Source organism: Lodderomyces elongisporus, chromosome 1 (assembly GCF_030384665.1).
Source record: "Lodderomyces elongisporus chromosome 1, complete sequence".
In the NCBI taxonomy this organism is placed as follows: domain Eukaryota; kingdom Fungi; phylum Ascomycota; class Pichiomycetes; order Serinales; family Debaryomycetaceae; genus Lodderomyces; species Lodderomyces elongisporus.
This window is the reverse complement of record NC_083673.1, coordinates 1,650,560-1,676,558: the sequence shown is the minus strand read 5'-3', so window position 1 is coordinate 1,676,558 and position 25,999 is coordinate 1,650,560. Positions and strand designations below refer to the sequence as shown.

General features: G+C 37.5%; 9 protein-coding genes across 9 annotated transcripts; 6 read left to right on the top strand and 3 right to left on the bottom strand. All coding sequences in view use genetic code 12, as the record gives it.

Annotated features, from left to right (window-relative positions):
- Positions 1–1,302: 1,302 nt before the first annotated feature.
- Positions 1,303–3,864, top strand: PVL30_000594 (uncharacterized protein; the record flags this gene model as incomplete). The annotated part of the gene is made up of 1 exon (XM_001528041.2): positions 1,303–3,864. The coding sequence occupies one exon, from the start codon at positions 1,303–1,305 to the stop codon at positions 3,862–3,864; it is 2,562 nt and encodes an 853-aa protein (XP_001528091.2).
- A 312-nt stretch (positions 3,865–4,176) lies between these two features.
- Positions 4,177–5,376, bottom strand: PVL30_000593 (uncharacterized protein; the record flags this gene model as incomplete). The annotated part of the gene is made up of 1 exon (XM_001528039.2): positions 4,177–5,376. The coding sequence occupies one exon, from the start codon at positions 5,374–5,376 to the stop codon at positions 4,177–4,179; it is 1,200 nt and encodes a 399-aa protein (XP_001528089.2).
- A 754-nt stretch (positions 5,377–6,130) lies between these two features.
- Positions 6,131–7,633, top strand: IWS1 (Transcription factor iws1; the record flags this gene model as incomplete). Its single annotated transcript, XM_001528038.2, has 1 exon — positions 6,131–7,633. One exon carries the CDS (start codon positions 6,131–6,133, stop codon positions 7,631–7,633), a length of 1,503 nt encoding a protein of 500 aa, XP_001528088.2.
- Positions 7,634–8,313: 680 nt separating this feature from the next.
- Positions 8,314–8,751, bottom strand: RPS23A (40S ribosomal protein S23-A; the record flags this gene model as incomplete). Its single annotated transcript, XM_001528037.2, has 1 exon — positions 8,314–8,751. One exon carries the CDS (start codon positions 8,749–8,751, stop codon positions 8,314–8,316), a length of 438 nt encoding a protein of 145 aa, XP_001528087.1.
- A 663-nt stretch (positions 8,752–9,414) lies between these two features.
- Positions 9,415–11,115, bottom strand: PVL30_000590 (uncharacterized protein; the record flags this gene model as incomplete). The annotated part of the gene is made up of 1 exon (XM_001528036.2): positions 9,415–11,115. The coding sequence occupies one exon, from the start codon at positions 11,113–11,115 to the stop codon at positions 9,415–9,417; it is 1,701 nt and encodes a 566-aa protein (XP_001528086.2).
- A 2,839-nt stretch (positions 11,116–13,954) lies between these two features.
- PVL30_000589 (uncharacterized protein) lies at positions 13,955–16,471 on the top strand (the record flags this gene model as incomplete). The annotated part of the gene is made up of 1 exon (XM_001528035.2): positions 13,955–16,471. One exon carries the CDS (start codon positions 13,955–13,957, stop codon positions 16,469–16,471), a length of 2,517 nt encoding a protein of 838 aa, XP_001528085.2.
- A 404-nt stretch (positions 16,472–16,875) lies between these two features.
- On the top strand, positions 16,876–20,145 carry VPS34 (Phosphatidylinositol (PI) 3-kinase; the record flags this gene model as incomplete). The annotated part of the gene is made up of 1 exon (XM_001528034.2): positions 16,876–20,145. One exon carries the CDS (start codon positions 16,876–16,878, stop codon positions 20,143–20,145), a length of 3,270 nt encoding a protein of 1,089 aa, XP_001528084.2.
- A 920-nt stretch (positions 20,146–21,065) lies between these two features.
- Positions 21,066–24,302, top strand: PVL30_000587 (uncharacterized protein; the record flags this gene model as incomplete). The annotated part of the gene is made up of 1 exon (XM_001528033.2): positions 21,066–24,302. One exon carries the CDS (start codon positions 21,066–21,068, stop codon positions 24,300–24,302), a length of 3,237 nt encoding a protein of 1,078 aa, XP_001528083.2.
- A 511-nt stretch (positions 24,303–24,813) lies between these two features.
- Positions 24,814–25,923, top strand: KIN28 (TFIIH complex serine/threonine-protein kinase subunit kin28; the record flags this gene model as incomplete). Its single annotated transcript, XM_001528032.2, has 1 exon — positions 24,814–25,923. One exon carries the CDS (start codon positions 24,814–24,816, stop codon positions 25,921–25,923), a length of 1,110 nt encoding a protein of 369 aa, XP_001528082.2.
- Between the last annotated feature and the right edge of the window lie 76 nt (positions 25,924–25,999).

The following is a 25,999-nucleotide window of genomic DNA, read 5'->3' as shown; positions in this document are numbered from 1 at the left end:
AAAACAAATTAATCTTGAAACAACACAGGAGACGAAATGGAAATAATGAGGGATTTTTTTTTTTTGTATTTTTTATTTAATTTTTCCAGTTGATGCAATTTACAAGAGAAGGGAAACATCAATCTGAAAAATTACAACTAACAACAAATTACAACTAACAACAACTAATAACAACTAACAACTAACAACAGAAGTTTTACCACAAATTCAGATGTAGTGAAGACAAAGACAATCAAAGATTAACAAGTAGATAGACAAGCAGACAAAACAAAAAAATAATTTGCATTCTCCATGTCCACCCACTCTTTACACATTCCCTTTTAAAATCCTCTCTCATTATTTGTTTTTAGTTCAACGTCAACTCTTGAACGGCGCAAAAAAATAAACCTGTTTTATTTTTTATTTTTGTGTGTGATTACGTAAATGCAGGGCAAAGAGATTCAGCTTAAGTGGCATTTGCATTGTAAGAGCATTTACCAATTTACCAATTTACCAATATCGATGTCCAAAAACTAAAGGATATAAAAAAAACACCCAAAGAAAGCACAAAAGAAAAGAAGGGGACAAATAGTTTGGTTGAATCAAATGAGGGAAACTTGTTTGACCAACTATTCTTCAAATGATGTGGTTCTCAATCTGTTCTATATCATACTTAAATTCACAGTGTTGATTTTAATTAACAAAAAAAAAAACTAAAAACTTTTGAAAGAAAAAAAAAAAAAGAAAAAAAAAGAAATCCCTCAATTACCCCTAAAAAGGCCAAAGTCTTGCTTGTGTTTTTTTTAGGACTAAAAGAAACAAAGAGAGAGAGAGAGAGAGAGAGAAAAAAATAACAACATTTTTTTTTATTCGTTTTTCCAAATTGAGTTGAGGGAATTTTTGGCAAGGGCAAGAACAAAGGACAGAGATAGAAACAAAGAATAGATCCATACACCAAGTATCAGCACAAGGAGATTTTTCATTTACTCATTTCTATTTCTTTGCATAGCCTAGCTTAGTTTTGCCAAATACAGTACAGTTTACGGAAGGAATACAGCTACACATGGTTCGTTAAAATGAGAGGAAAAGCACATTAAAGTAATTAACTTATTTGTGTGGTAACGAATGATGAAGGATAAACACAGAGGTGATGCTATACTATTTAATGTTTTGTAGACTATAAAAACCTTTCCAAATTTCTGTCCTTTCTGTCTTTTTTTTTTTTTGTCTTTTTTGTTTTCAACTATTGCATTCATTCAAAATCTTTTCTTCTTTACTCTTGTCTACTACTTTAATAACTTATACCTTGGGGGTTCAAATTCAATGGATTTGTCAGAAGCATTGAATATGACAAGAACCAACTTGGCTTTGACCGAAAATGAAGAGCTTGATATGAAAAAAGAAGAAACAACCCACGACGATCGAGTCAGAATCAACACAACTGAAGGAGTCGTTGGCGAAGCTGAAGTTGCTGCAAGCCGCATGGACAACAGTATAGACACAATCAACTCCTTTATTGGTGGTGGTATTGGTGGTGGCAACAACGCTAATAACAATAACATTGACGATGAAGAAGCGTCAATCGTGAATATAGAAAAACAAGCCACATCCAAAAAACAACCATGGAAAGAAATCTTTTTGCTTTCTTTCTCCTCATTGGGTGCAATATATGGTGACTTGGGTACTTCACCATTGTATACGCTAAACTCAATAAAATACTCACAGCTACCACCAAACAAAAATGACATTTATGGTGCCATCTCCATCATCTTTTGGGTGTTTACCATCATTGTCATTTTTAAATACGTCTGCATCGTACTAATGCTCGGTCCCAACAACGGCGAAGGTGGACAAGTGGCAATATATGCCAAGATTGCAAGGTATTTGAACATTGGCCCTAAGGGGGTAACGATTCCCGGTGGCACAAAATCAATGGAGGCTTCAGATTTGCAACTACTCAAGAGACAAGATACAACTGCATCTTCAATTAATACAGTACAATCAAGAATCGAACGCATAAAGCAGCACCCCACCATAATAAGAACAGTGCAAAGCTTCATCTTGGGTGCATGTTTTCTCGGCTGCTCTCTAGTGATGTCCGATGGCCTCTTAACACCAACGACATCGGTGTTGAGTGCCATTGGTGGTATACAAATTGCCGTGCCATCATTCAGCAACACTAGCGTCCTCGCGGTTTCCGAAGTAATCCTAATCATCCTTTTCGCAATCCAACAATTTGGCTCAAAAAAGATTAGTTTTCTGTTTGCACCAATCATCTTTATCTGGATGATTGGGTTGATCATTTGCGGCACATACAATATCGCAAAATACCACCCAGGAATATTTGCAGCATTGTCACCACACCACGCAATAAGAATTTTGCAAAATGGAGGCATCGACGTATTTGGAGGAGCTATGTTGGCAATTACAGGTACAGAGGCAATGTTTGCCGATATAGGCCATTTTGGAAAATTACCCATCCAAATAACACTTACAGGGTTTGTATATCCTGCATTGATCTTGTGCTACTTGGGACAAGGCGCTTATCTTGTTAATCATCCCGAGGCTTATACAAATCCGTTTTTCTTGTCCTTACCGGGAGGCACCGGGTCAGGAGTCTATTGGCTTATGTTTGTACTAGCAACACTATCCACAATCATTGCATCTCAAGCCTTGATTCTTTCCGTGTTTAGCATCATATCACAACTCATCAACCTTGACTGTTTTCCCAAATTAAAAATAGTCCACGTGTCATCACAATATGCCGGAAAAGTGTATATTCCAACAATCAATTGGCTCTTGATGATTGGTGTCATTTGTACTACTGCAGGCTTTAAGAATAGCAACAATGTCACGGCAGCATACGGTCTTGGTATTTCGTTGGACTTTATTGTGACATCTTCCTTGCTTGTAATTTGCATGTTTTATGTCTACAACGCCAATATAGTGTGGCCAATCTTGTTTTGCTTGATTTTTGTTCCCTTGGAAGCATGCATGGTGATTGCCAACTTGAAAAAAATACCACATGGTGCCTGGTTCCCTATATTGATGACAGGTGTAGCTATAATTTTCCTTGCAACTTGGAGATGGGCTCGATCGAGAAAAGTTAATCAAGAATTTGAACAACGCGTTCGTATAGGAGATTTGTATCCTCATTTTGCAGCCAAAAGAGCCGAGCCAGTGACTTTAGATTTGAGGTTGGGAGAGGCAACAGAAACAACACCAGCAACAAGTAATTTGTCTAATCAGAATCCCATTCAATCTGATACAACACATGGCTTGAATGTCAATACCAGATACGGCGTGTGCCAATTGCAAAAACACAAGGGAGTTGGCTTCATGTACGCCGACTCGTTCATTACTTCCAGTCCAAACACGTTACCTAATCTATATGCCAAATTGATTGAATCTTTTGCCTCAATTCCAACACAATTTATCTTTGTTGGCATTAGAGTGCTTTCCGTGCCATATATTGATGAAGAAGACCGAGTATTAATGGCACCAATGAAACTTGAAGGTCACTACAAGTGTATATTGAGGTTTGGGTTCATGGAAGAAATCGTAATCACCGAGAGCCTTGCACATTCTATAATGCAACGTGTCCCCGCCTTATCTGCCATGTCACATACTGAACTCAGTCTGTTTCCTATATTCCACTATTTTGAGAATGATCTAATAAGATGCCACAAATTCCAAAGCACAAGTTCGTGGAAATTGATAAATTGGATAAGAAGATGTAGTTATGAGGTACAAAAATTGGCAATCAACAACATTTACAGTCCACTTCGACAGATCACACAGGACCATGGCCAGTTTGTGCATTACGAAAACAGAGAACAAGAAATGAAAAACAAAATTTTCTTAGGAGGCATTGCTAGAATATGATAAAAGAAAAGAAGAAAAAGAAGAGAAACGAAAACAAAAAAAAAAAGAAAAGCAATTAAAAAAGACGACAAGATCTTACACGAATAAATCAAGGTGAGTAAATTTGGTTTGTATTTTTTATATATTTATATTTATTTGAATTTGAATTTGTGTTTTATGTTTTTCTCTTCTCTTCTCTTCCTTTTCCTTTTCCTTTTCCTTTCTTCTTCTCACTCTCTTTGTTGCAAACAAGTATCATTTCTATAACCACAGCGCTCCAAATCTGAGTTCTTTTAATTTTTCTTCTTGAAAGCTTTCTTATGCTAACCCCATTTAAGCCCATTCCGGCTTAGGTTCTCTTCTACCACCTCTCCAATTTCCACCACTACTACCATTACCATTACCTCTTCCTCTTCCTCCTCTCCAGTTACCCCTACTGCCTCTACCTCCTCTGCCACCTCTGCCGCCTCTACCTCCTCTACTGTTTCTAGATCCAGTCTCACCAAAGGTGTCCATGTTCAAATTTTTTTCCTCGGACCACCTCATGTTGCCGCTATTATTTCTATTACCATCCAGAGCGGAAGAAGAAATGGTGTCAAAAAATGACGATTTCTTATCATAAGTGGGTTTATTTTCTTCTTCGTTGGCTTCTTCGAGTTCCTTGCGGAATTGGGCATTGGCTTTCTCAAAATCAAAATCTTCATCAAATGCCACTGGCTTGGTCGAAGTAGAGGAATTTCTGTTATTTTCCGAGGAAGCAGTTGGTCTCGAAACTGGCTGAGGCTGTTCTACAGAACCAGATCCACTTTGGTAGTTGTCATTGTTGACATTTGTAGACGTAGACTGCGGTTCATCCCTTGGTTGGGAGTCCACAACCTTTTCTGTTCTCGTAGGTGTCTGAGCAGTATCTGAGGTTTTAGTAGGTGTAGGCTTTTGCTTCACTTGGTGATGTTGTTGTTGTTGTTGTTGTTGAAAAGCAGCAGATGCTTCAGGTGCTCCTGTCTCGGCTGGTTGAGAGGCACTTGATGTTGGTGCAGCTCGTGGCTGTTGCGAATATCCTAAAGAGGTTGCAGGACTTTGCGACTGACTCGTATACTGATTTTGTTGCTGGGGATTTGATTGAGTCGAGGTTGAGGTTGAAGCTTGCCCTTGGCTGTACCCTGAAGGAGTCTGCGGTTGACTTTGTTGCTGTTGCTGTGGGTATGGTGGAATTGGCGGCATGGTAGGTGCCGGTGGTTGATGGTGAGGGTGAGGGTGATAAATCACAGGCTTCACCTCTTCAATTGGAATGTCCAATACAGACAAATCCTTCACGTCATTACCACGAAACACAACGTAATCATAAACATCTGTTCCTGGAGGAACTTCAAGGTGTGGTTGTCCCATTTGGGCTAAACGACCTTCTGTACCAAACATCCGCACAGACTTTAAAGCAACGGTAGCATCATTCCCATTGATATTGTCTAAAAGTCCAACATATCTCAATCCTTTATTGGATATAAGAGAAATAGTTTTCCCAATATACTCAGACATATTTTGGGTTTCTTATTGGCTATTGCTGCTTGTAGAAGTTAGTGAATTTTGGTGGTAGTTATGACTTGAATTAGAAATAGTTTCGAAGTTTTTCCACCCGCGCACCTTGTGTGTGATTCTCGGAAAGAGGATTTTTTTTCATTAGTGAAGTAAAGTGAAGTAAAGTGAGACAGGTCGAGAGGAGAGACGAGGAAGGGTGAGGGGGGGTGTGTGAGAGGGAAGGGGTGGCGAGAAGGAGCGAAGGAAAAAATTAAAGAAAAAGAAAAATCAAAACCCAAAAACCCAAAAACCCAAAGGAAATGAGGACGTAAGAAGAAGTTGCTACCAGGTTGCACGACTTACTTTTTACCTGCGAGATTGGCGAAAGCTGTTTTGAGTAGTATTTTGCAGGGCTTTTACGGTCAGTTTAGAAAAGAGTATTTTCTATCAACACATTACCAAAGTTCTAGCATTGCAATAGTCTTGTTCTTTCTCTTCTTCTTCTTCTTCTTCTTCTTGCTGCTGTTGTTGTTGCTAATGTTCTTTCAGTGAAAATGTTGGTAGACAGTTGCCGACGCCGATAGTGAGTAACAAGTAATTTTTTTTTATATTTTATTTAATTATTCATTTATTTTATTTATTTATTTTTTTTTCCTATTCTTTTTTAATGTGAGGCCAAAAAACGTATCGAACAACCCCATCCTCTGAAAGCATTTGGTCATTCTAACCACTAAAATTACACATAACCACGTATTATTCATCACTGGTTCTAGTAATGAGTGACCCGTTAGCCGATTATACCAATATCTCTCAGGAAGAGATTGATACTGAGCAACCGGGACATCAGGAACAAGCGCAACAACGTAAGCAAGAAGTGCTGGAACAAGCTCTGGATGATGTTGAATTACCACAAGAGAAGGAACAATATGAAGCAACTGAAAACGCCGAGTCCAGTGGAGATTATAATGCAAGTGCTTCCAATGAGTTAGAACAAGGAGATGCAGAAGATCAAGCGTACTCCGCGCAAACTGGAACTGCTGATTCGGAAAGGAAACCTACGAGCAGTGTTGATCGTTATGAAGAGCACGAGCAAGAGATGGAAGATATTCAGCAGGCTGATTTTGTAGAGCCAACCACTGGAGATGTAGAAGACAAAGTGGAGGACGAGGAAGACTATAGTATTAATAACAATAGCAATAACAACGACAATAGTGGTGACGACGACGATGACGAAGCGGTCATCAAAAGTATTAAAGCTCAGAGACTTACAGACGAGGATGGCGGAGTAAATGTAAATACCAATGCAACAAGAAAAAAAAACATCCGAAAACCACATGCTATGGAGTCGACACCAAGCTCTACCACGCCTGTACCAACAGGTGGCGATCATTATGCACCTATTGAAGACCATTACGAAACGATGAACCCAGAACAAAAAAAAAGACTTGAATTGGAAGAGAAAATGGACGCAGCCATCAAGATGAAAAAAGTAAGAAGGAGGAAGGCCGACGAGGATGACATTGACAAGATGGAGGACATGAAGATCCAGCAATTGTCCGAGCGTATGCTTCAAGCAGCAGACGCCGATGTTGAAAAAAACACACAGGGTCAAGTTGCAACGGAAAAGTTGAAAATGTTGGATGAAGTAATGAGCATACTTTCAAGGGCGGATTTGGCAATCTCTATATTGGATAACAATTTATTGCTTTGCGTCAAGGTGTGGCTTGAGCCATTACCCGATGCAAGTATGCCTGCATACCAAATACAAAAAGAGCTCATTCAAGCGTTGGAAACACTACCTATCAAAACTGAGCACTTGAGAGAATCAAATCTTGGAAAAGTGCTTGTGTTTTATCAAAGATCCAAAAGGACCGAGCCTCAGTTGAAAAAGATTGTCGATAGATTGATTGGTGATTGGACTAGACCATTGCTTAACAGATCAGATTCATATAAGGACAGATCGATCCAATTCGGGTCATACAATAAACATGACTATTCAAACAAATTGTCGAGACCTGTGAAAAAGAAAGAGAGCAAAACTCTTTACGAGCAAAATGCCGAGAGAAGGAAGAGAGCAGCCATACCTACTGCTAGGACTGCTGCTTACAAGATTGCACCAAAGGTTGACAAGAGTAGATTATTAAGCCAAGCGGGAAGAGGCGCTGGTTACGATGAAAGATTTAGGAAGTTGAATCAGAAATTGGTTTCAATGGGAACGAAAAAGAAGACCGCCAAAAAAGGTGGTCCATCCATTGAAGGCAGAGATTTGACCATTTAGTTATATAAATTTAGTATACTTTATAAATTCCAATGAACTTTGATAAGATATTCAATCTTCAATTTAGTTTCTAGTAGTTGACTTTCTGCAATTGCATATTCAAATGTACAAGTCAACACGCTTTTGAAAGTTTGAATGAATATAAATCAAAAAAAGCACAAGACTGTTACAAGAAACAAGTCAACAAAATAAAAAGAGGATTCGAGAACATTAGCAAGGTCAACAAAATAAAATATAAGAAAAAAGAAGAGTAAAAGAGTAAAAGAGTAAAAGAATAGAAAAATGAAGTAGAAGAGTAAAAGAATAGAATAATAAAGAAGTAGAAGAGCGAGAGACATAAAGTGCTAATGTGATGAATGTTACCAACTATAATTGTAGTTGTAACCAAAAGATGAAACAAATATCAACCCATGGTACACTGCAAAGTTGGTTCATCATTCATGGCGCAATATCCGCATACATGTAATCAAATACACATACACATTCACACACTTTGCCCTTTACCTCGATCTCTCCCCTCCTCTCTCTCATTCCATCTCTTTCCAATTTAGAATGTTAATGATAATAAAGTTCTATCTTTTTAAATCGTTATTTTTTTTTATTAGATTTGGTTGGTTCTTTGGGAAAAACTAATACAAACAGTAATATATGCAAGCAGTAATATTCATGAACAGTATAGCTTATGATCTTGGCTTTTCCTTCTTCTCCTTCCATAAAGCCAACAATGAGACACCAGACACTTTGACAACCTTGAATCTAACACCTGGAATATCACCCTTAGCCTTACCTCTTCTACCGAAACCGGCCAAAAGAACTTCGTCATTCTCGTCAACAAAGTTCAAACAACCGTCATTTGGCACGAAAGCAGTAACTCTCTTACCGTTCTTGATTAATTGAACTCTGACACACTTTCTGATAGCTGAGTTTGGTTGTTTGGATTCAATACCAATCTTTTCCAAAACGATACCTTTAGCGTGAGATGAACCACCGAATGGAGATGATTTGAAGGCGGTTCCCAACAATCTAGCCTTATAAGCTTGGTCGGCCCATCTGTTGTTTCTTCTGTGAACTCTCAACTTTCTGGCGGAGTTTAATCCTCTTGGTTTACCTTTACCCATGTTGTATTGATTGTTGGATGAACTAGAGCTAAATTGAGTAGGATTGGAGTGAAATCTTTAAAAAGAAGAAAAAAAAAATTTGTATACTCACTTCCACTCTCTCGCACACTCTCAGTGTTAGTGTCTCTATGTCTCTAGGCCTCAGTGTCTGTCTGTCTGTCTCCCTCGCCCACACAAACACAAACTCACACACTTGTCCTCTCTCATTTTCTCTCACGCACACTATGTGACTTTTGGCGCGCAGTAAATAGTAAGAGCGGTAGCAGCACATGCGCGGGCTTTCACATAGTAAGAGTGTCTGTAATTACACAAAAACAAACAAATTTCAGCTTACAAAGTATGCATTTTGAACACAATACACGAATGAATTATTGTAGCCATAATCTTTAATTAATTAATTGCTATGTTTGTATGCAATTAGGGTATTAGCCCTAATTTGGCACGAGCTTAAACACCTATTGCTTTTTTCGCTTTTCTCACTTTTTTTAGTTTCTGATTATAAGTAAAATAAAATAAAAAATAAATATACAAACAATAGAGAGTTGATTTCATCCATATACAAAGAATGTTAGTTATGTTGTTTATACTTGTACTAAGCAATATTTCATTACATACAATTACATCTCGATTTCTTTTTTTTTGAGGTGAATTATACATCTACCACTAGGTGCCTAATTCTAATTGTTCAAGTTGATCGTCCAATTTTGCCAATCTCTCCTTCTTGCGTCTCTCGTTTCTTGATTTCTCATCAGTCGCGTGCTTTTGATCCATGTACTCGTTTAGTGCTTGGTGGTCATCATACAACATATCCTCTATATTGGCTCTTCCTACATTTGATCCATATGAGTATTCATTTTCTGGTTCTTGCAACACATCTCTAATAGAGTCATTAGCAACGAGCTGGCTATGCAACCCAAAACTGAAGCACCATTTCAATTGTCTTAGTCTAACAGCAAGGTACCATGAGTTTATTCGGAGCAGTTTGTACTTGGAAAGCTTGATAAATGACGAGTCTGAGATCGAGTTGGCCAACTCAATTCCTTCTGGTGAGCCCTTGTACACTTGTTCTCTCTTGTCCTTATCGGTGTACAACTCCACAGTATTCAAGATACTTCTAAATACTGAACTCACATCCTTCTTATCCTTTTTGGACACTTTTTTCGAAGAGAGGTTGAGTAATCTTGAAAGGATTGACTTAAGCGATTCTTGTTCATAATAGGGCGAGTTGACATTGTAATCAGGATCATCATTGTCTCCAAACTCCTCACTATCTTTCTCGGCTTTGCTATAGTCGTAAAGCTCGTATATTACTCCAATGGCCCTTCCTGCAGCCCTAGCGATATCTCTATTTTCATCATTATCCAATAATGGTACCAACTTCAACATCAAGTCTTCTTGAATTTCGTTGGCATACTCCCCTTTCTTCATGAGCGTTAGCAAGCATGCAACACCTTGTAGAGCAGCCACGGCGACAGAGGCTTCGGCAACAACCTTTGCAGTAGCTTCATTCACCAATCTCTTGTCCAAATTTTTATCAGTAATGAAAGTTGCGTGTTCACGATCACCAGTGTCTACCTCTCTTTGCAATGTTGTCGCGCTAGCACTGTAACCTTCGGCGACATCCATCAACATGTTGATCCTATCGTCAACTCCAAAGGTCGAAGACCCATGGTACAAGATTAATGACAATGCAGTGAACCCTTGTATGACACTGGCTTTGTTCTCTGCAGTTACAATACTGTTTGTGGGTTCAGTAATCAAATGCTCAATGTGACTGGTGAGGTCATTGCTGATCAAGTTACCAAACTCCTCAATGTCGCTGCATAACAATGCAATTAGCGAGCGATACATATACAAAAACTCAATCTCGCTTCTGTAATTGCCACTTGTGAATTGATTGATTAATTTTAAAACAACTTCCTCATCTACATAGTTGTTTCTGTTTCCTGCATTCTCCTCGTTGTAAATTACCAAGGGTTTTGAGACTATAGTCTTGTATAATTGGGCAAGCAACAATTCTCTCGATTGTGAACTAATATCTGTTCTTGAGAACGTCAATGATGTAATAATATCCTTTATATTTGAGTTTTCTTGAATACGTTTATTGTTCAATATGTGTGCCTCGTGCTGTCTTCGGTCACCAGCACTGATTCTGTCTTCTTTAGCAACTTCACCCATTTCCTGTTGATGCAAATTTGATAGTTTCTCTCGCAAGATCTCCTCGATCCTCAACAAGTCATTCTCTTCGTAATCTCCATCTTCATCATCAGAATCTGCCATTGGTGTCCTAGAGGCTGATTGGGCTCGAGACGAGGAATTCGAGAGGATGCCTTCTCTTTTGTTTCTTAGTAGCGATTTTGACATGTTGATTGTAATCTATGTTCTTCAAAGTAGTATAGTAATTGATTTGTGTTTTTTTTATTTATTTATTTATTTATTTTTTAAAAATGTTTGAATTTTCCACTTGGTTTTATGGTTCTGAATATAGTTTAACTAGTTGTAAAACAAAGAATGAAAAGAGAAAGATAAGGATTAAGGGAAAGTGAAAAACGAGTATAAAATATGAGAATATAAAATTATAAAGTTAAATAAATAAATAGAATTGGTGCTTTTGTCAAGAATAGTTCTGTGAATTGCTAGATATTTTTTAGAGTGGTATAATATTAGCCTATTTGACAGATGATCATTTGATTATAGAAGCAGTAGTTTTATTTATAGAGTCATACTTAAACTTAACTTTAGTGGAGTTCGAGGCTTGCTCCACGTGACCAGCCTCGTCATTCAGTAAATATTTTAATTTTGACTTTCTATTTTTTCAATTTTTATCTCTTTGTGTGTGTGTGTGGGGTGCTGAAGCACTTTTGCTACTAATCGTTGCTCGCCTCTTTGTATCATCACGTGATCTATATTTATATAAGTATACTGTTTCTTTTTTTATATATTTACATTTTCAAAACCCTTGTTTTTTGTTGACGTTATGGTTTCCAAGCGTGAAGGAAGAAGTGCAAAAAATACTTTGAAAGTAATAAGCTGAGAATTATTCAACACTTTATAGGCATTTGAAGCAAAAAATGTCCTATTTCTGTTATCCTATGATTACTTGTTTTTAAAAAGTTTTTTGCTTCAAATTATTGCAAATTGAGGAACAAACAAACGAGAAACTTTGAAGAGAAATTTGCAGTTTTTTTTTGTATTGTTTTAACACTTTTAAATAGCAGGTATCATATTGATAGTGAAACCGCGGTCTAGAGGGATAGGATAAGGGTAGAATAGTAGGTGCCATTTTCAATATATTTTTTTTTGAAAAAAAAAATTGAAAGACTGGAAGGCTGATGAACACCTCACCATGTATAAATTCTTTCTACACTCCCTCTTTTCTTCCTTCTTCCTACATATCGTTGATACATTATTCGTAATTAATGATTAGTTGCTTTGGTACTAGTATATACTGTATATTCCTTCCAATATGGCGATGTGCACTTTTGCAAGTTTGCAAGTTTGCGTCTTTGTTCTTTTCTGTTTTGCTTTGTTTTGTGTTGTTCTTTCTTTCTTTTATTGAGTATATATATATTTTTTTTGGTTTTTAAAACTCCATATGACGTCATAGTATTTTAAACTCGATAAGGCTAGAGGGAACAAAAGAATAGGCGAAAGAAGAAGAAATTGAAAAAAAATCAAAAATGGAGAAAAACGAAAAAATATATATATATAAAATGCTACATACTAAATTGTCAGCCTCTGTCTTTCATTACTTTCGTGGACTTAAACAACATTTTTCTAAAGGCACAAGATGTAGTTCATTCTAGTTTGAATCAAATACACTCAGTACCAGTAGAATTTGCATGGTGAGTGAAGTAGTAATCCTACATGAAGATCAGTCGGTTTTTTTTTTATATATTTTTATTTTTTTTATTATTTTGTTGTTCCTTCTATTGTATATGAAATAAGCCAGAAATTAAAAATTATTTATATAAAAGAAAAAACAGCCGAAGAAATAAGGAAAAAATAAGTAGAGAAAGAGAAGGAGTGTGTGTGTGCGTGTGGTTTTCGGCAGAAGACAGGACAGACGTTGGTTTTGTTTTTGTCTTTGTTTTTTTTCCTACTGTCTTCTTCATCACCAAAAACTATGTCAGCATCTTCTTTATTCTTTTTCGTTTCTTCTTCTTCCTCCTCAATGTTTGCATATCGAAATTGTTTGTAGTGCTGTTGTTGATGATGGGAATACCGTCTTTTTTTTTATTTTTTTTTTCCTTCCTTCGTTTTGTTGCCGTTGACATAAATGTACTTTCCTATTATAGTGGAACATTGAATTTTTATTGTGTGATGGCAATTTTGTGCTATATTGAGGAACAAAGCTATGACCTTTAACAAACTCCAAACTCCCGCTCTCAAGTACACTGGGTATTTCCCATCTCAACGACATATCCTAATCCTCCTAGTCTTACTCCTCCTAAAACCTGATTCTATACCTGAACCCAAACCCAAATTCAAACCTCCACCTCCACCTCCATTATTTACTTCTACCGCTTCTCATTTTTCTTTACAAACATAAAATATTTGTTGATATAAATAATAGACAAACGACAATTAATTCAAGGATAAGTTACTCTGAATTACCAGTCAAAGTACAAGCATTTCATTTTCATTTCGAAAAAAAAAAGAAAAAACAAAAAAACAAAAAGAAACAAGAACAAGCATTTTGGCGACAGTACCTGATTTTTATCGCGAAGAATCACTTCATCACGTTGCCATAAGTTTCTCACGAAATAACAGAAAGGGAAGCAACTATCATTAAGAAGAAAATTTAAGGAATAACGTTTATTGTAACCACCGTCAATACCACCACCACCACCACCACGACCAACAACAACAACAACAACAACAACAACTGCATTACGAAATACAATAACGCGTGTTACTAGTCTATTACATTTGAAATTAAGACAGTAAATTCTTTTTTCTTCCTTTCTTAGCCCCCCCTCCTCCCTCCATTGCAGATTGTTACCTCATTTCATTTTCTGCTACTCCTAATTAATTGAAATGCACCAATAGAGTGTGACTGGGAAATTTTTGTGTGAATGTACAATATAGTTTAGCAAGCAAGGCCAATTCCAATTTCAATTCCAAAACAAAACAAAACTTACAATTAACCCTTCAAAACCAAAGTTTTTCTCAAAAAAAAAACATACAAATAAAATAAAATATGAGCGAGTTATATTTCCTACGCCATGCACAGCGAATAGATCACGCGCTCCAAAAAGACCAGCTGGCGAAACCCATATCAGAACAAGAGTACCAGCCGTATGACCCACCTTTGACTTCATCTGCAGTCGATCAGATCAAACACGTGGTGGACGATATTTGCGACACAACAGATACTTTTACCGATAAGGAATCATCCTTGCGAAAAAACGTATTTATCCATTTTAGCCCTTACTTGCGGTGCTGTCAAACTGCAGACCTCCTCATAACTGAACTCAAAGCCAAGTTTAGCGAAAAGTTTCCCAATTACAAGGTTAGGTTCCAGTTATTGGGCGATTTCGCATTATCCGAGTGGATCCATGAGAATATGAAACACAAGCCCCCCTTTGTTGACTCAAATGACGCTTACAACATGTACACACCAAACATGAAATCATTAAAGAATAAAAATGCATGCTCAAATTTCCGTCCCATGATTACATTGGGGCAGTACAATGGACCAGACTTGACTTATAAGGAGTACCAACTGCGATGTAAAGAGTATTTCCAAAAACTACTAGCTACTTACGATAAACCAACATATATAAAGAATAAGGACATCATCATTGTCGTGTCACACGGTTACCTCATCAACAACTTTATGTCCTGCTTTTTAAACCATCCCGTATTTGAGGAAATACCAGATGCAGCACTTAATTTTGCTAGACGAGTCAAGAAAGAGGAATTCGAAAAGCAGCAAGATGACTATGATCCCGAACACTATTGCTGGCGAATGGAAAAGGATGCTTTGGGCTTGGCAGAAAAGGAAGGCGTTGATGCCCACCTAAACTTGGAAACAGAGGTTGTATATTACAAAACGAATTTCATCAAAAAAAATGACCTTATCGAGAAACCACATGAAAACCAAATGCGAGACGAGAATAAACCCAGAGCCTCGTTCAAAATCGAGTCTACTTCGGCGTCCAAAAACGCCAATGGAAGACCAACTGTTACCAGCTATCTCTGTCCAGCTGCCAAAAATTGGAAACCTAATGAAAAACATTACAAAATTAAGGCTGAGTTCAAGGCAAAAATGATGAATGACGAGGCATTCAAACGAGATTTTGCAATCACCAACCCACCCTCGCGCCAAATCAGTCCCGATGTCTCACCCAATTCTGCACCAACAAGAAATAACTCAGTTATTGATTTGTCCAAGATTATGAGTAATGACTCGATACAGCCTTTGAAATTGAAATATTCGCATACCTCGGAAATACCCATTCACAAGATCAACTCAAGGATGAATTCGCAAGTCAACCTCCAACAAGCATTTGCCCATAACAGCAGCCATAATCATAGTCCAAGTCAAGTATCGTCCACAGAGAGTTCACACACTGATTTGCCCAAATATGTGGCTCATTTACAGAATAGACACAGGTCGAGCTCCAACCCAAACTCATCAGTTTTTGTTGCACCGCAGACGAAGGACTCATATTTCCCGCAGGTTATTAATCGTGTGAGGTCTAACGAGTCGGACATGTCTATCGACTCAACAGCAGATCACAGTTTTGACGAGTTGGATATTATTGATGAGTCACTGGAGGGCAATGGCAATGGCAATGGCAGTGGTAGTGGCAGTGGCAGTGGTGATAACTCTTCATCACAGCCACCTCCACCTACCGCAGCTACAATTGCAGCCGCAGCTGCGGCTAATACGAGTGCCATGAGGGCATCACCTATTGATACATTGAACAGAGCCAGGTCGCTTAATAAGAAACCAACAAATAATCCCTTGTTACTATCTTACAAAAAACGTTCTCAGCAAAGCATCCCCAATATATTTTCAAGAACCAGCAACAACAATAATAGTAATAACAATAACAATAATAATGATAATAATAACAACAACAACAGCACCAGCACAGCAGAAGGAGCAACTCCAGATAATGAAAAGGATGGAAACGAAGCAGATGATGATCAAAGTGAAGGAGAAGATGAAGATGCTGATGAAGATTATTATTACGATGATGACGATGATGATGATGATGATGGTAAAAAGAACAAAATTCCCAGAGAAAGATACGTTACTTATGGCAGCGGAAGCAGTAATAGCGGAGGCAGTGACAGCAGTAACATCAGTAGCAGCGATAGTATTAACAACGGTACTAGCAACAACAACCACAACAATAGTAGTGGTAACAGTTTCGGAGGCAGCAAAAGAGACAAGAGCAACGAGGAAAGGTCGTTTTCATTGAAATTCAATAGAGACTCATCATCTACAGGACAAGTTCGCACTGAACCAGGTTCTCAGTTTACTCAACCTAAACTCACCGCCAAATCCACATCAATAGCCAATGCAGAAGATAACGCACGATATTTGGCAAATAAAAAGCGACCTGTGTTCTACAACTTTGATACTGACACAGATAGTGATAGCGATGATGCTTCATCAAACGGGAAACTTAAGCCGGCACTGTTTTCTCACAACACGTCAAGCAAGGGACAAAAGTACTCATTTTTTGGTCAAAATAGGTGAGCAAGTGGCTACTAGACGGGCCATATTTTATAGATATATATAGATATAAAAATAGAATGAAATAGACTAGACATTCATTGTTATATACATCTATATGCATATATATATATATATATATATATATATATATATGTATATGTGTATGTATATGTATATATGTCGTATCTAGATAGGTAGTGTTTTTCAGCATTTTGACGTCTTGGCATATATCAAGTTATTGGAACTACTAATGCATTTTGTTCTTTCCAAATTGAGGCGCGCTTAATTTAATTCTTTCTATGTCTTTAATTGAAGTTGCAACACAAGTGTCTTATTCTTTAACCCCTCAAATCAAAACGCCACATCACAACAACAGCAAGATTAACAGTAGTATTAGCAAAAAAGTATTTTGGCTTTCCTTTTTAATGACTGAAGTTAAATCGTTGGATACAGGCTTGAGCGATGCCAAAACGCGATCAATTGCAACCTTTGGACTTACACGAGATCTCAAACAACCCATAATGGTCAAAATATGTTATCTAGAATGCACTAACCCACATCCGCAGCTCGCCACCATGTCTGAAAAACTAGAAGACCCCAAAGTGTTTAAAAATCTATCGAAAATATATCGAAACTCGGATTTATTTGTTCAGGTGGAGTTGTTTGATGGCAAGAATAACAACCCGTTGAGTACACCCGTCCAAACCTCATATCGTGCATTTAACAATAAGCGTCGACTATGGAATCAATACCTTAAACTAATGATTAGTTATAATCAGGTTTATTTAGATTCGTACTTGAAATTCACATTATTGGAGATTGTTGAGACCAAACCGGAAGTGTTTGGTGTAGGGTATATAAGCTTGTTTAATACGAGAACATCCACTTTAAGGACTGGATCGCAAAAGATACCCGTGTATACAAAACACGGGAACGGGGTAGATATTGAAGATGTCCGGGACAAGTTGGATTACACAGACTCCTCGGGATTGACAGACATAGAAAAGAATTTGATCAAATATGAAAATGGAGAGTACCCGAGAATAAGCTGGTTGGATAAACTTGCTCTACCACAAGTTAGTGCATCAAAGGATGTGAACAAGGACCACAATTACTACCTATATATTGAGATGCCCAACCTCGAGTTTCCGTTTGTGTATTCTGACATCACTTATAACGTCCCTACCTTACAGCAGTTGAATACACTGGAAACCGGAGTGGGTGCCACTGCAGCCGCGACTGCCCCAGGGAGCAAAATAATTAACTCTATTGACATACCAATGTCGAGCGTTAATCCGAAATTGATGAAAATATATGACCCCGATTTTGATGTTACGGCTAAATTTTTGCTGAATAACAACAATTTTAATTCTAATGCCAATGATATTGCCACTACTACCAATAATGCTATTCTTCCTGGTTATGATACCACTGCTGCTGCCACGATTGCCACCAACTCTACTCCAATTGCTGCTATAGCTTCTGCCAGCGCAACTAATATGCTAGACCCAATTGAGCTTAAATTTCACAAACTTGAAAGAAACATCAATAATAATTCGATAATTGATAAAGATTTGAAACCGACCCCACAATTAAGAGACGAGCTTCACAAAATTTTGTTGAAGCCGTCGAACTCGGAACTTTCCGACAATGAGAAGAATCTTTTATGGCGGTTCCGTTACTATTTCAGCAAGAATAACTCATTGGAGTCTAGTTCCAACGCATCAGCGTCAAAATCCTTCTTGCCCAAGTTTTTGAAATCCATCAATTGGGAGAATGATTATGAATTGAACCATACTTTTAAGGAGATTTTACCACTTTATTGGAATGTTGATAAATTACAAGTTGGAGATGCTTTGGAATTACTCGATAACTATTTCAATCCATATACATTGACACAGGGTATGCTATCGGAAGCAGCGGAATTGAGAAATGATTACAAGCTCAAAGACGAAGAAGCACGGTTTAGAAAGGTATTTAATCATGTGTCTTATCTAAGAAAGTTAGCAGTGGAGAGGCTACGAAAAGCAAGTAGCGAAGAGTTGATGCTATATCTTTTGCAACTTGTCCAAGCACTTAAGTACGAGGCTTTGATGTATAGAGAGCAGTTTAGTAGTGATGAGGAGAATGATTCCCAGTCCTTAAACCTTCCACTTGCAGATTTCCTTATTGAATCAGCTGTGAAGAATGAAAGTTTAGGGAACTTTTTTTATTGGTATGTCAAAGTAGAGAATGAGGATTATCTTAACAAACAAGTGTTTCTGACCAACTTAAATGCTCCTTTGAATACGCCTACATCATCTAACAGCAAGAACAAGAACAATAACATTTATGCATTTGTTTTAAATAAATACATTGAATCTTTGAAACTTTATTGTCACGAGAACAAACTTCCTTATTATAAACATCTTAAAAGACAAATATGGTTCATTAAAAAACTCACAAACTTGGTTGAGCTTTTGCGAAAAACATTTAAAAAGAATGAAGCAACAATGCGCAAAGTAGAGTTTTTGCGAGACTACTTGTCGGCATCGTCCAATGAGTTGCTAAAGTTTCCTGAGCCATTTCCACTTCCATTAGACCCATCAGTGATTGTTTGCGGTTGTTATCCACAAGAGTCTTCTGTTTTCAAATCATCCTTGGCCCCATTGAAGATTACACTCAAAACACTCGAAGGCAAAAAAACCCATCATTCCTCTCAAGTGTTTGGGAAAAAGACAAACAAGCATGGTAAATACCCACTCATGTTCAAGATTGGCGACGATTTACGACAAGACCAATTAGTTATCCAAATAATCAATTTAATGGATCAGTTGCTCAAGAATGAGAATCTAGATTTGAAACTCACGCCATATAAAATTTTAGCAACTAGTCCCGTTGCAGGCTTGATACAGTTTGTTCCTAATGAAACTTTGGATTCGATTTTGTCCAAAAATAGTCAAATGACGGTAACAATATCCGAAGCTATGAATACCACTGAGACCTCGGTACAACAAAATGCAAGTGGTAATGGAATTTTAAACTATCTTCGGCTCCATAGTCGGGAAAAGCAACCTGTTGAGCCTGTCTCGAAAAGTGTCTTACATTCCGTTATATCTTCAACATCGGGCCTTTCCAATTTGGGAAACAATGCTGCAGCCAGCCGCAACTCTATACAAACTGTCGTATCTGACTTGGGTGTTTCACCCGCGTTGATGGATAACTACGTGAAATCGTGTGCAGGATATTGTGTTATAACGTATATACTTGGTGTAGGAGATCGACATTTGGACAATTTATTACTTTCACCAAATGGGAAATTCTGGCATGCAGACTTTGGGTACATCCTTGGGAGAGACCCAAAGCCATTTCCGCCCTTGATGAAGTTGCCAATCCAGGTAATTGATGGAATGGGTGGTTTGAATCATGAAAACTATAACATTTTCAAAAGCTATTGTTTCATTACATATTCAGCATTGAGGAAAAACAGCAATTTAATACTCAATTTATTCCAGTTGATGTTGGATGCTAATATTCCAGATATAACAGTCGACCCATCAAGAGTTATCAGCAAAGTGCAAGAAAAATTCTGCTTGCAAATGACCGAAGAGGAGGCGATTTTGCATTTCCAAAACTTAATCAACGATAGTGTCAATGCATTCCTACCCGTGGTAATTGATAGGTTGCACAGTTTGGCACAATACTGGAGGGCTTAGTTAGGTTGATGAGACGGGAAATAATTTTTGTAGATTGGCGTAATTGAAATGTCGTAATTAATATGCTGTGACGTAATTTTTTTAAATTTTTTTTTTTTTTTTCGTTTTTGAACTATAATTTTAATTTTAATTTTCTATTTCTGTTTTTTTTTTTTTTTACTTATAAAGACTTTTATCTCTCACAGTAAACATTATGAAATTAAAGGAACAAAAGTAACCAAAATATCTCAGAGATCTAATATAGCCGCTATATGTGCGGCGTAGCCATAACGTTACACAAACCAAAGTTACAACTTCTTTTGTTTACACTCAACCCAAACATGGTAATTGTGTCTCGATCTCTCAATTTTGTTTTCTTTTTTTTTTCTTGCCTCGAAAGCTTTTTAGAATCTAAAAGGAACGACAGGTGGGTAGATGGGGCTTCTTCGATATTTTTATTATTAAAGTATCTTAACCTAGCAAGTCTCTAGCCTTACTAGACCCCATTATTAAGTTTTTGTCTCATTGAAAGTGTTCAATTTGCAAGAGCAATTGCTATACTTTGACTTCAACAACTCATTTTGGCATTGAAACAACATTTTGGCATATTCCATTTGATTTTTTTTTAGGAATTCTTTTTTTGCTTTTCTGCTTTCCTGCTTTTCTGCTTTTTTTGCTGTTTTGCTATATATCATTTGTTTTATTTTATTTTTTTCGTTTTCAACTTGATCTTTTGGTCAGATTTGACATACATATACATAGAGCATCTTCTTTCCCATCACAGCATTATCATTATTATTATCATTCTTTGTCATTATAATCAATTTTTATTTTCACCTTTTTCCACTTTTTATTTTATCCCCATCCAGTTTGAGTTCTTATAGAAATATCCTTTTGTTGTTAAGTTTTCGATCGATAGCATTTTATCTATAATTTGTCTAATGTCATTGCCACCATTACCGTTTAAGGTCAAAACCGTTGTCTCTTGGGCAGGAGAAGAGCCAGGTGATTTGGGGTTTATGGAAAAGGAGCTTGTTGATGTTTACTCAATAGTAGATGAGAGCTGGTGGAGTGGAAAGTTACGACGCAATGGAGCGGAAGGTATATTTCCCAAAGATTATGTACAAATCCTCGACCAAGGCAACTTTGCCAGAACAAACGCGGTTCCAGGTGCCGGTGCATCATCATCCTCGTTAGTAACCACGCCAGTGAAGAATGACACCAATAATAGGAGCGGGAGTGGTACTCCTTCTTACTCTCGAGCAGGCAATCAATTGAAATCACCACTGCAATATCCCATCACAAACAATAGTTTTCAGTATGCAAGTCCCTCGCAAAGGAACGCAATCTCGAAATCGACGTCGCAACTACATGACTATGACTATGATTATGATTATGATTATGGTTATTCTAAAGCAAATACAAAACAAGAAATGTACAAAACTCCAAACTATAATTCCGATAGTCGTATCATTAAGCTGAAAAGTCCAGGATATCAAGTGTACGAACAATATGGATCAACAACACCTCAGTCGCGGCATACGCACTCACAACAGAATTTACCAAATTCGAAAAACAAATCTGGCCATTCATACAACTCCCGCTCTTATGATGATCTTCTTCGTCAACAAAGCCCAGCACCTGTTGTTGAACCTAATCCTGCGCCATCTTACAAACAAAAACATTCAAGCCTGAGGAGGATACCAAAAGAAGAGGAAATCATACAAGAGTACAAAGAAATTGCTAAGAAAAGAGCACAACTTGAAATCGAGTTACAAAAATTGAAGAATGGATCCTTTGAGCAAAAACTTTATAAGGATGCACCCAAACCATCATCGCCTAGTAGGTTGAACAAAACCTCACTGCCAGGTAGATATAATGATGAGTTTTCATTGGATTCGTACAATACCCAAAGCGACGACATGGTCAGAATGAACAATAGATCACGCGACGATTTGAGCAAGAAACTATCAAGTATTCCTAGCGATGATATGGACTATGTCTCCATATCTCCTGGCCCAAAGCACTATGTCTCATCATACCCATCTAATACTTCTCCTCCTGCTCCTCCTTCACCACCGCCACCACCACCACTCCAAAAAAGGACAACAATTGGCGACGATTTAAATGGGAAAGCTATTTATCGCAATCGATCAACCTCGCCATCTCCATCGCCGTCACCACCTCCCCCACCTAGACACAAAGTTGATTCTGTGTTGAATTCAAAAGACTATAGGGGTGAATCTTTGGAAATGCGTATGCCCTTTGATGGTGATGATTTCAAAATCTCAAGCAACCAGGGTGACAAGAGAGGGTATATAAGCGAAGAAACGTACCAGCAACTATATTTGCAGCACGAGGAATTGAAAAATTCCATCAAATCTCTTCAAAGTGATGTGATGAACTTGTCTGAAATGAGTGCCACGAGTGCTGGCTCATTTATGAGACATAAATACGAAAAAGAGTTGCAAAGCACCCAATCACGCATGAAAGAGTTAAATATGGATGTACATAATGTTGAAGATTTAGAGGCAGAAAATGATGCAGATGTGACATTTGAGCTAAGGCTGAATGTGATGGACTCTGTATTTGAATCGAAGAAGAAAAATTCAAATATTTTCAAAAAAATGCTCAGAAAATCTACTCAAGACCAACTAAACCCTATTGAAAGAAAGTTGCAGCAACAAGATGAGATAGATTGGGCTGCTTACAAGATGGACCTCAATAGGATGAACTCGTTGACCTCGAGTGAAAAGCAAGGTAGAACCAAAAGAGAAACGCGCAAAGAAGGAAATTTGATTGTTAAACCTTTGGAGTATATTTCCGAGATCAATACCAATGAAACCGCAATTAATGATGCATTGGAAATTGATTTGGATTCAATCAACTACAAAAAAGTAGAATCGTTTGCCTCGCACTATGATATTACTTATGACCTTAATGACTTTATTTCTGATGTTTCCATCAAGTTCCATTCTTCAACATTGGATAAAGTTAGATGCGTATTACATCATTTAGCAAAAATTCGCATAGTAGAGGAGTCATCGGCAATTCTGCAAACAAAACCAAAATTGAGCGAGGTACAACTGAAGGGAGAAGCTTCAATCTTCCAAATCAATTATATTTTCAAAAAGATACTTGATGCACTAAGAATACCATCGGAAGTGGTGCTAGGTTTTTGGAAAAAACCGAACGAGTTTTATCATAATGAACAATACGTGATAAACCACAGTTGGCTTTCAGTACTAGTCCACGATTCATTTAGGCTCATTGATATTTTCAACTTTGTAAACCCACTGGTTTGCAACTTACAAGAGAGTACGGGCCAATATAATGAATTCTACTTCATGGCCGAGCCACTAAGTCTTGTTTCTACTCATATACCATCTATCATAGATTTGCAGCATGTGACGCCACCGATCGATCCAAGTATTGCATTTTATTTGCCTAGAACGTATTCGGGTTTCTACAAGAACCGTCTTCAATTCGCCAATTTCAATAATGCTTTAACTAGATTGAATGCCTTGGAAGTATTTGAGTTGGAGCTCTATGTGCCAAAAGATGTTGAGTTGTTCACCTTGATCAAAACTTCAAAGGTAACGACCAATGATTTAACTTTGTGCCAGGTGAAATGGGTTAACCACAAACGAATGGCCAAAATTAAAGCAATCTTACCTCATGGAGAAAGCATTGGAGTGTTGCAAATTTTTGCTGGTCCAAAGGGCCTTCAAAAGCACTTTGATAATATTCATGAACTTTCGATTGTAATTCCACTTATGCATGAGGGACGATCTTTCGATACCAAGTTTGTCCAACGGTACCCTACGGTGCAAAGTCAGAATCATGACCTTTATATTATCAAGCCACAAACTAATAAGCTTGTCACTAAAAACTCATACACTTTTGAGGTCGAGCAATACCCTAGCCAGGGCATTGATTCGCGCAGCGCACAGATTGCGCGTGATTTTAAGGTTGTTATCGAATCACCCCTGGGTAAGTATTTTAAATTGACTAGAGGCGACTCAGGAACAGCAATGGCACCGTTTGGAGTCTACTCTTCAACTATTAAATGCCAAGAAGCAGGGCTATATAGAGGCTTGGTGATAGGTGATAGTGGTAATAGCTGGTATGTCTTTGCACAATGGGAAAGCGTTAACGGACATGGCAGTACACACTAAATATAAGATGTGATAAAACGGTGGACTATGAGGGAAGATGAAACAAAGATAAACATTTATTTCTTTCCTTTATATTCATTTTTCTTTCGTAATTTTCCCTTTCTTTCATTTTTTCTTCATTTGTTTTTTCATTTTCTTTCTTCTTTTTTTATTTTTTTTTTCTTTTTGAATAAGCCAAGTAGTAAAGTAACAAGTCATATAAAAGAAGAGATATTTCTAAAAATCAGTCTTGGCTCAAATACCCATCTTTCTTATTTCATACTGTTTTGATGTTCACCGTCAATAAAAAAAAAAAAAAGTTTGTCATTAACAGTGTGGTTTGTATTGTACCACAGCCGCACGGAAATAGTTGATACTTAAAATTGAAACTTTTTGCGACTGAGTATGAAATAATGCTTGTATACATACACTATCATATATACTCTCACGTTTTTTTTTTTTGCAGTCCCTTACATACAAATAAACACACGAATTATTTAAATAGTTGGAGAACTAAAATTCAACAGTAAAGATGTCTACGGCTGCAGTTTCAAAAAGTGCAGTACTATTATCGGAGCAAAACAAGGGTAATAGTGCATCCATGACAAATGCGAATCATTTACCTCCATCCTTGAGTGATCAGAACAAAGCTATCCAAAACAAGTATACCAAGGAGCGCAAAGTTGGTGAAGGTACATATGCTGTCGTCTACTTGGGCAAGCAACAAAGTACTAAGCGGTCTATTGCTATTAAAGAAATCAAAACTGGTTTGTTTAAAGATGGACTAGATATGTCTGCTATTAGGGAAGTAAAATATTTGCAAGAGCTAAAGCACCAAAACGTGATTGAACTAATCGATGTCTTCTCAGCAACCGATAACAACTTGAACCTCGTATTGGAGTTTTTGCCTTTTGACCTTGAAGTTTTAATTAAAGATAAAGATATTGTTTTCAAGAGTGCTGACATAAAATCTTGGATGTTGATGACCTTGCGAGGTATTCATCATTGCCACCGAAATCATATTTTGCATCGAGACCTCAAGCCAAACAATTTATTAATCTCACCTCTGGGACAGCTTAAGATTGCAGATTTTGGTCTTGCTCGAAGTTTGGGGAATCCTAATGAAGATCTTAGTTGCAACGTTGTGACACGATGGTATCGTGCGCCTGAATTGCTATTTGGCGCAAAACATTATACCGAGGCAGTAGATATCTGGTCCATTGGCATTATATTTGCTGAATTGATGCTCAGGATTCCATATCTTCCTGGCAAAGATGATGTGGATCAGTTGGATGTCACATTTAGAGCATATGGAACGCCAACAGAACAAATTTGGCCAAACGTCTCGAGTTTGCCAATGTATAATGCATTGCATGTCTATCCGCCTCCATCAAGGCAAGAGATTAGGACCAGGTTCAGCGCTGCTACAGAGAAGGCATTGGATTTCTTGATATTACTAACGCAGTTGGATCCAAGCAGAAGGTGTACTTCAACACAGGCATTATTGCACGATTACTTTGTCGAGAGTCCGGCACCCACAGAGCCAGAAAGCTTACCGACAAAGAAACCAAAGAGCAAAAGAGAAGCTGAAAGTGACGAAGAGGATAACTCAAGTAACGGATCAAAGAAACGCCGCATGTAAGATTACTAGGCAATACCAAAACATGAAAAACAAGAAGGAAGGGGAGTGGAGGAAAGAGAGGGAGAAAAGAAACTAA